This window comes from Dendronephthya gigantea, unplaced genomic scaffold (genome assembly GCF_004324835.1).
Source record: "Dendronephthya gigantea isolate DGI-Jeju-01 unplaced genomic scaffold, DenGig_1.0 000013F, whole genome shotgun sequence".
In the NCBI taxonomy this organism is placed as follows: domain Eukaryota; kingdom Metazoa; phylum Cnidaria; class Anthozoa; order Malacalcyonacea; family Nephtheidae; genus Dendronephthya; species Dendronephthya gigantea.
The window spans coordinates 2,679,833-2,690,131 of record NW_021163023.1 but is presented as its reverse complement, the minus strand read 5'-3'; the positions used below and the strand labels follow the sequence as shown (position 1 = coordinate 2,690,131).

At 36.6% G+C, this 10,299-nt stretch overlaps 1 protein-coding gene across 3 annotated transcripts; it reads left to right on the top strand.

Annotated features, from left to right (window-relative positions):
* The first annotated feature begins 19 nt into the window (after positions 1–19).
* LOC114519213 lies at positions 20–10,050 on the top strand. 3 transcript variants are annotated; one of them, XM_028539303.1, is made up of 13 exons: positions 23–435; positions 3,854–4,173; positions 4,475–4,483; positions 5,605–5,752; positions 5,996–6,385; positions 6,633–6,953; positions 7,146–7,217; positions 7,444–7,699; positions 7,946–7,996; positions 8,142–8,186; positions 8,487–8,543; positions 8,699–8,755; positions 8,859–10,050. In XM_028539303.1, the coding sequence occupies exons 1-13, from the start codon at positions 372–374 to the stop codon at positions 9,229–9,231; spliced, it is 2,163 nt and encodes a 720-aa protein (XP_028395104.1). In that variant the 5' UTR covers positions 23–371; the 3' UTR covers positions 9,232–10,050. The 3 variants fall into 3 exon arrangements, with proteins under 3 accessions (XP_028395105.1, XP_028395104.1, XP_028395106.1); XM_028539304.1 differs by lacking the exon at positions 8,142–8,186 and having other exon boundaries at positions 20–435; XM_028539305.1 differs by lacking the exon at positions 7,146–7,217 and having other exon boundaries at positions 83–435.
* Positions 10,051–10,299: the final 249 nt, after the last annotated feature.

Here is a 10,299-nt window from a genome sequence, read left to right as displayed (position 1 = left end):
ATTCCCAGAGAAGCACGATGCTACTGGATTAACCGCAGAGTCACGAACTCTTGTGAGTCTCTGATGAACTAAACTATAAAAATAGCATGAAATAACCTCAAAGGTAACCTTGATAGTTGATACCCAAATGCCGTGACTTGGGTGCAGTTTTGTTATACCACAAAGCTTGTCCTCTAATGCTTCACCACGTACTCTGCTGACGCCACGAAATTCTCAACGCCCATTGGCCAATCGACAACGAATCAGTGAGACAGGAAGTGGACGCGTCTCCTTAAATCGTCGAGGTCTACCCGAGGAGCTGGTATTTGTATGCAGTTCTTTGTGAAGAGCAAATCTCGTGGAGAAGTTGGCGATTTCACGTTTTCAACAAGATGAAATTATCTGGATTTCTCATCTTCATCGTGACTGCCTCGTTGGCTTCAGCTGCAAGAAAGGGTATGTCTTTAGCTGTGCGTAAATAAGTTTCATTATTTTTGTTGAGTGTTTTCTCCAATTCTCCAAAATTTGCATTACTCGCAAATTTTTAAATAGGATTGTTAGTTGTTTAACATTTGGGTTTGGGCTTGATGACTTCGCACCGAATAGCAGAACACATTCGGGGGTGTAAATATATATACTTGGTCATAGCTATCCCATGATGTGTTGTCTTGCAATTCGAGCTTAATTAAAGTAATATACTCAGTCTTCATAAGACTTGGTTGGACAATTTTGCATGGGTAATCAGTGTCCTCGCTTCTATAGTACAATGAGTAAAAACATCACAAATGTTAGGGCCGCTGAAACCTTTGAACTGAAGTTGTTCTCGTGTTTCTTACTCGAACTCCATCGAACAGGCACACAACAGATGCACTTTGTGGCCGTTTACAGCATGCTCAGACATCATAATGTGACTCCTATGTTGGGAAAACAATGCCTTTCAATTGAAATAAAAAAACATCTCCATTAAGCAGAACAACATATAGAATTAGCAAGTACAAAACAGAAGCTGTGCATACAGTTATTTCTAAAGAAATCCAACTCTTTAAAATGTTTGTGCTTCCTACCCCCTCCTGGCTGCAGCGTGCGCCCTGACACCCCAGAGCTGCAGCGTTCGATGCGCATTTTTTCTCCCAAATATTTGAGGTTTCATCTTAATTTCTTCTTCCCACGCACGCAAGAACGATATCTTTGCTTTTTCCCATGTTCGTGAAACCCAATGTATGTTTTGTTTCGCTGTGGTAAAATGGCAGTCTCTGGCGTCGCCACAACCGGTTATGCCAAGCGTTAGTCGAGCATCGTTTGGTTAATCAGAAGCATTATCAGGCTAAAACATGTGGTTGGATTAAGGTGTTTCAGGCTTATCGATCAAAACAAAACAACACTCATAACGAAATTGAAGTCGGCACGAATCCTTATTGCGCCGTTCCGTCTGAAACACCAGTAATAGTTCCGTCTCTTTGTACCGAATGCTAAAACTTGATCAAATTAAATACTACATGCATGAACTATCTTCTCTTGCTAAAAGGATTTCTATTTACGAATACCTGATAAAACTCTTTCTAATCTAATTGACAATTTCGAATCTAAATTAGAACGGTAAAAATCATTAAGATTAATTGGAATGTTCTAATTATGTTGCGAAATGATATCGCGTGCAAATTAGATTACACTCAATTACTATTTCGACAATAAATAATAAGACGTTAATGCGATGTTTTAGTGCAATGTTGTACTTCGTCTTATGGAGATAATAAAAAGCGTGTTTTTTTCTTTAAATGCTTGGCTTGCCAAGCTCAGACGTAATAGCACAGCATGGATTTGGTCTAGACAACCTGTTGCATCCTCCACTTTCAACAATTGTACATTTTACCGTTGCACAAACGCATGCTAAATTTAGATCGTATGTAACCGAGCCGTTCGTGTGTTAACGGCCATGATTTGGAAATTCCGTGGTTTGCAGGATAATTATTTTCATTTGTGGTTGTATCATATATGGTGATAAAATATTTAATATATAAAAATGCTATCAATCCCTACGTGGGGAGACAAGTATACATTTGATTGTACAAGCAAGCTCGGCTAATTAGGATGCATCATTATGCATCGGCTCAGCACCGTCCAGACAAATTGTCTCTCCAAACTCAAATATTATTGTATACATAACAATTGATATTGATGTATAGTTTTGATACAGTATATTTTAGACTTTGCAGTTTCTAATTTGCACGGTCCCTTAGAAATTGAAAACGAAAACCAGATTAAAAATATTATACACTTAATGTATGCTCCCGAGGGAAATAGTGAGTTTTGTTTTCCCAAGAGTCTGAACGTTGAATGTCTGAAACATTGAGACTCGAGGGAAAACAAAACTCACTATTTCCCGAGGTAGTGTACATTAAAAATGAAAACCAGCTTTCTAAAACAACATTCTAAGTCTAAGATTTCAATTCTATATTCATTGGGAATGACATTCAGTTTTAAAGATCTATGTTGTTATTTATACGTAGAACTCGCTGTGTCCATCGACAAAATATAATATCTATTTAAGTAATAGTAGCAGGAATTAACAGGAATTTGAGGCAGTTTCTAATTAGTTAATTAATGATTTAATTAGAGCACTTTCAGCAAATAAGTATAATGATTTCTATCAACCTATTGTGGGCCATTAAGGAACCTTTACATTTTTCATAGAGTCTAGATCGTTCTGCGCGTATTTTTCTTTCAAAAGGTGGGATTGATTACCAGACCTTGAATAGGTTTTATTGGCAGTTAGAAATAGCCCAATCATTCAAGGTTAAAATAGGTTAAGTCTGTGAAACCAATACTAAATCGGTACTCTAATCTATCAGACACGCATTCAGTTCTTTAAGTATTTCAATGGCATGTATATATGTTGGGACTTTTCGTGGATTTCAACATGCACTTTCGGCATTTTTTTGAAAGCAGGTCAATAAATTTTGACGTTTTGACTGAACGCTTTCGGTCAGTAAAGTAAAAAAAATGAAATTAAAACCACAATTGAAAAACGACAACTTATTGTAAAGTGAATTGCAATATTGTAGATGATAGTTTATAATAATACTGTTGTATATTAATCATTTCTTCTCTTGAAAGTTCGTCAAATATATCGGAGTTTTTTTTATATAATTGTAAACTATAGAGTTTCCAAATTGATGGATGAAATTCTAACGTTTATTGTACTATGAATATTTAATTATAAACTACTCTCCTCAGTCGGAAGTCTAAATTTAAAAACTGGTGTAAGAATGCTGTTTATTTCAAATTGCAAATTTTCCCATCAAGTTTGGTGGCGGAATCATGTTGCAAACCTCACCCACACAGCAGGTGCATGGAGTTATTTTTAGAGATGATTAAAGCGGTCTAGTTAAGTGCCTTTTGTTTTACAAATATTTTTCATGCTGAAAAAGTAATGGTTGAACTCATGAAAGATTTTGGTTTTAAAAGAAAATGTTGAAAGTTTGTATTTACGTTTTAGGGTCAGGGTGGTCGCATCATATCTATATTTAAACGCATCAGTAACTCTACGTTCTTCCTAGAGGTCCGTTAAGTCCGTTACTAGAGGAAGAAGCCTAAACTAAAGTAACTTTATTTAACTGGATAGCTCTATCAGTTCTAAACTGTTCTTCCTAGAGGTCCAGTAAGGATCATCTCTTATTGATCCAGTGTTACTACAGGAGGAAACCTAAACTAAATTAACTTTATTTATACTGGATAACTCTATCAGTTCTAAACTGTTCTTCATAGAGATCCAGTAAGGATCATCTCTTATTGATCCAGTGTTACTACAGGAGGAAACCCTGAACTGAACTAACTTTATTTTTACTAGATAGCTCTATCAAATTGTCTTTTTTAGGCTGCAACATTCCATTAAGTAAAACAGACAAAGGTGTTAAATTTACGGCATCCTCGTATGATTATGGAAAGGAACCGTACAGAGCGAGAATGGACGAATCAAAAGCCTGGTGTGCAGCAAAAGGCACTGTAAAATACAGAGGGTACATTCAAGTAGAGTTATCCACATTACGCCACGTCTCTGCAATCGAAGTTCAGGGAGCTAAATGGTCGTTTCAAGAGTTTTATACCAAGAAATACATAGTCAGTTACAGTCTCGATGGTTCAAAGAGATCCTTTAGGTTTTACAAAACTCCAACCAAAACTGGAAAGAAAGTATTGGTAAGCGTTGTCTGAATATTGATGTATATATATCAATTACTCAAAATTTAAGAATACGTTTCTAGTGTCTAAGGTTCTATTTTGTAAAACGTCAGTCGATGTGCAACATGACCTCTATTATGTCCTCTTTTGCATATGAAAACACGTTGTGATATATATGTGTTAATGTACTGGGTAATAAACTCGAGTCTCTGTCGGAAACTGTCATGTCTTAAACTGTCCTGTGTCAAATTGTAACTGAGTTTGGACCTTTTAATTTGGAAATTGGCAAGAAATTAATTCCTGATTCTGTATTTTTTAGCCCTGGACGGTATGTGAAATTTATTATTTTTCTTACTGATTCCAAGGTAAAAAATAGAAAGTATAAATTTTCATTCACACATCAATGGACATATGCATTCGCAAACTTGTCCAGTATTTTTTCATTCTTATGCATTCGTCCGTTTGGCAAACCTTATCAATCATTATCAATAATTATCAATCATTATCCCGAGTGATGGACAAGACTCAGATGTTATACCCGTGCATATCACATCCCCTTTCTTCCCCCAACGTCAAATGGAAACTATTGTCGCGGCATTAAAAACTTAAAAGTCTTAAATCGATTTCTGTTAAATTAAGATAAAACAAATATATAATCTATCAATTTAAATAGAAATAATTCGTATTTTAACTCACGTAAAACCATGTTATATGCATGTTTCTAATTGAACAGTTACAGACAGTGTAAACTTTAGACGGTAATTGATAAAGCAAGGCTGATTCACGTCTTAACATAGTCATAACAAAAAATAATGACTTACATACCATCGTCTTAAACACACGAGTTGTTGTTGTTGTTGTTGTTGTTGTTGTTGTTGCTATAATTTTTTAATAAATTCTGAATGTTGACTATCTTTGTTTGTTGAATTCTAGTGAATCTTTTTCCTTTCTAAGGTTTGTAAACTTTACATGACGTTTTATTACGCACGACTTCGTTATCAATTATCTATTATCACCTTCTTCACATCACAGATCGCTTTCATCTTAATGACGTTAAACTAACTTTTAATACTAATCTTTCCAGAACTATAATAATAATCGCAATATACAATGGTCCTCTTTAAGATATCCTACTAATATATAGTTTTAAAAGTTTATCTTGTAATAAATTACATCATTCACTGTTGTAATTATAATACTAACCTAAATGATTCTGGTACTAATGGTTATTGAACAATGAATGCAACAGCTGCAGTCAGTTATATGTTACTACTCGCCATAAAATACAACTAATTTGCAACAGTTTGCACGCACTAGCTTTGGTCTCAACAATTTTGGAAAGGAAGTTATGTATAAACATATAGTGTAGTAGCAAGCTTTTCTTCCTGCAAGTATTACTACCTGAACGCAGATTTTCTAATATTTTTTTCTTTACTTATTCATCAGCAGGAATTTACTGGAAATACCGACGCCACTCATCTGGTTAAGAACGAGATTCATCCTTCTTTCGTTGCAAAATTCATCCGAATCTATCCGCTTGAATTCAAGAATGAGATGTGCACGAAGGTTGAGGTTTATGGTTGCAACGAGTCTGTTGGTAAGAAGCGTGGTTTGCCTTGGTAAAAATAGATTATCGCTCTTCTCTGCGTAAAGTACAGCAAGCACGTCCTCTCAGGACCCTATATAGCAACATCAAATGAGTAATAAAGTAGTCTTGCTTAGTAAAGCGACTGGATATGTTGACAGGAAAAATTGATATTAATCAATTGTTAATTTATTAATTCATTGATCATGTGAAATAGGTTCCTTTCTAAACATCTTGTTTTTCAAATTCCATCAGATTGCACTCATGTCGTCAAACTGAACGAGAACCAACGAGTCGATATAATCTCCCCATCTTATCCTTTACCCTATCGCAATGACGCCCACTGCAATTGGTTGATCTACCTTCCGAAACCCCACTACCCCGTCTCAATCTTTGCGATGGACTTTGACGTTGGTGGCTCAGCACAGGATCAAGAATCTTGCGCGCGTGGCGTCCTGAAGACGTATGAAAATATCCACCCCTTTTCGAAGTACTTGAATGGCACTTACTGTAACAACAGCGCTCGTGTGATGCCAAGGGAGATTAAGATGACCACCGACTCCATGAGAATTTCCTTCACTGGAGGAGACAATCACATCGCACAACACAGAGGCTTCTTTATCATGTTGTGGGCAACCAGAGAAGGTAATTTTGATTAAAGTTTGATAGGCAAAACTCTTCAAATTCATCTGGCTGGATATTCGGAATCAAAGTGGGTGTAGGAGTTCTTTGTTTGAAATTTCAATCAGAAATCTAACTCAGTGTATATGGTGACCACGATTATATGAAAGATATAGGCCTCGATCTTATAGTCTTTAATAATCTCTACTGTTTCCTTGATTTCTTTAGCATGTCAGTTGTACTTAACGGTCCCATTTCCTGTACATTTTAGAGTACAAGACAGCGAAAGCCTGCCAGAACACCGCCATCACCCTGGATTGTTCAAATGCTGAGCAGGACATAGAAGTTATTTCAGCTTTCTACGGCCGCCGTCCGAACTATCCTGTATGCACAGCAGAAAATGGCAACACGGGGAATGCCTCCTTCTACACAGACTCCTGCAAGGCCCCTGGTGCTCTGCCCAAGCTAAAGACCATTTGTGATTATCGAAATGTCTGTAAGATTGAAATCAACGATGAGAATTTCCCTCAGGAATGCGCCTCTGGTGAACCCCTCGAGATGTTTGTAGTCTACCACTGTAATGTCACAAAACGTGAGTATATATCTCCCATGCACTAGCTCTATCAGTTCTGAAGAGTTCTCGCTGACCATTCAGGTTATACTGACTGTCATTGCTTCGAGGTTACTTCGACTAAACCCGGCGACCACGATATATTTCATCATTTCAAACATCATCTTCGTAGACATCGACTATGTCAATATTGAAAACATTTTACTTTGTCAGGCACCTCCACTATGAAACCGCATGAGACTTCTCCCTTTGAAAGTACATCATCCTCTTCCAGAGTAATCAATGGTAATAACCACAAAACTAAACTTTAATAACTGCAATCCAATTAATCTTATAAGGATTCCAATCACGATCCTGATCTTAACTCAAGTTTTACTTTAATTCTGGGAACTTAATCGCTCGAATTCCTACTCTAATCTCCACTCTCATAACTAATATTAACCTTTAACTCTATACCTGCAATGAACTCTGTGTAAAATGAGGCCTCTTTAACCTTTTCATTCTTATACAGCTGTCACTACAACCACCCCACCGCCCACAACAACAACTGCCCCACCGACAACACCCGCAGCCACCACGGTTGCGCCAGAGTCCGAAGACACATCGACCCCCGCAACCCACGGTGCCACGACAAAGATCGTCGCCCAACCAGCCAAAGGTCATAACACAACATCTATCGTTCTCATCGCTGCAGTCGCTGGAGGGGTTTTTGTAGTGATTTTGGCTCTCATCGCTCTCATAACATGCGTTTGCTGCAAAAGAAACAGGTAAGAAATGTAATCTTTGTGCATGGTAATTACTTTCATGAATTAAACCAGAGAAGCGATAATTGCGATGGATTATATACCTGGTTGCCGTGAACTTATTAACTTCAATTCGTTAGGTATACATACTTTTAAAGCTGTTCAGAATTCATACCACTGAGTAACATAGTTCATTCTCTACCCGAGTCTGTCACTTGTTCGTACCAACCAACTCCCAGAATCAAACAATATTTACAATCTTGTTTTCAGGGGCAACGAAAAAGCACAGTTGGCCAAGAAAGGGGTTGTCCCATCGGAAAGGTAACTACACGATTACACGTCAATATAAATACTCCATTGTTCAAAATATTTCTCAGGTTATGTTAAACCAGAATCGTAATATTTTTATCAATAACCTCTGAAATGGTAAAGTTCATAGCTAAATCTCTTGTTATTTTTTTAAAAGCACTCAAAGTAAAGTGATGGTTGAATCTGACAGTTTGTACGAGAAGTAGGTTGAGTCTTAAACTAAAAAATAAATAAATTCATTCAATAATAAATATCATAAAATATCATTAAAACTAAATTCAAATTTAACACCAAATGATATGAGATATTTTGGTTGTTGGCGTAAAATTCATTCTAAACCAGAACCTCTTCTTTAATTCTCTTGAATTTATCATCCTAAATATTCATTTCATTTCTATTAATGCTTGTCAACTGCATGGTTTAAAGTATTACCTGATAACAAAGGTCGATGCTTCTCTTTTTCCCAGCAGTGAAATTTAATGATTATTTTTTTCATTTAAAGAATTAGCGAGTTAGAAATGGATGTTAGATATTCTGAAGCCGAGCCCAACAGATACAGGTAAGTTCATCAAACTTTTCAATCTCTCGTTACAATGTAGAATCCAGCCAAGTTACTTTATATCGACCTGTTTAACTGGCCAAGCATTTGAGAGCACGTCTCTCAAACAAATCGAAATTCTTCTATGAAGAAATCTAATTTCTTTTTTTGTATAGTCCTGCACTCAGTCGTGATCCTCGCCGTGGAATGAGCGATAATCCGTTGTACCAAAGGTATGGTTTGTGACAAGATGTGATTATTTGAGACTACAATGCAATAGACCATTATATACTAACTAATATTCTAACTAACCAATTTCTCACTGGCCTTCCTTAGTTCTGGACCACCGAAAGCTAATTCTTCGTACGATTTGCCAAGTTCTGCAAGATACACAAATCAAAGCCATCTTAATCGACCACATTCTGTTGGTAACCCACTTAAAGGTCCGAGTGTCCCCATCACCGCTGCCCCCACTGCCGCCCCCACCGCACCGGAATCCAACTACATCGACGTGCTGCAATCCCCAGAGGAACTCCCCTCCAACTCTCCGCCGATGGTAAAATATTTGGTGCCGTCGAGAAACAGCCCCCCGGATTTCCGCGTAACGATTCCTTTAGACAGGTGTTCTGACACGATCGATTCACCCACCGCAGACTCGCCACTCGGGGGGGACGACGTCTATGAATCTATGGATGGGAGCAATGCTTGAGGGAAATTACATCCAATATCTGGGATATAATTCGATCACCCGATGTTCGAATGACCTCATTTTATGGCCATCCAATCAACGTTTTTAAACCATTAATCGAGACAAACCTTCACTGATGAAGAGTCTCTCAGCTTCACTTTCAAAGCCCTCAGCTTGTTCGCTTCAATATATGAAAGCAAAGAAGGATTTGCTTCAAGGCTTTCTTATATCTTCTTAAAACAGTCTAAATTAATAATTATTGATTATATAAATAAATATTTTAACGCCACAGAGAGCTATATACCAAAATATATATTCCGAATTTACTGAAAAACGTCTGCAAAAAAACATCGAACTTTCCGGAAGGACTCTTCGTTCCGAAAGATTCCGAATTTTTGTTAAATTTGAAATTAATGTAAAATAAGATAATATAATGATAGTTTTAATAGTTTTATCAAAGATTTATATGATATAATCTCAGTATTTCTAAACCTTAGATTTAACCAGTTGCAAGTCAACTTTACGAGTTTCTGTTAGAGAAGTCTTGGTGAATATGTGGAAATTCTAATCATCTTCATCACGTGTAGATGAAGTATAATAATGATTTGTAGTTATTTTCTTCAACTTTCACCAAGTCTTTCTATGGAACCTCATCTTTATCGTAATTATACATATACAAAGTAGTTTAATGTTAAATTTTATTTTGGGTTGTGTTTTTGTTAAAAATCGCCCAGCGTTCTTATAGCAAGCGCTGTATTTTATAGTGTGGGTCTTATGTGTATCTTCAAAGCGGAATGTATACATATGGATAATATTCAGAATACAATATTAAAGTCATTTTGAAAATTCTAAGGAGATGTGATGTTGTTCTTGTACGCAAAATTTTGTCCCAAGTTTGAATGACGTTTTGGCTGTTATGAGATAAGGTATAAAATGGTTGGAATTATCACGGACTTATCATCGAAGAATGAATATTTTGGATCTGGTTAGAAAGCAATAACAAGCATCAATGATCATGTTCACTAAAAACTTCTCAAAGACAATTATTAAGAGGATAGTGCAACGCTAGCTTGTAGTTACATTGTCACT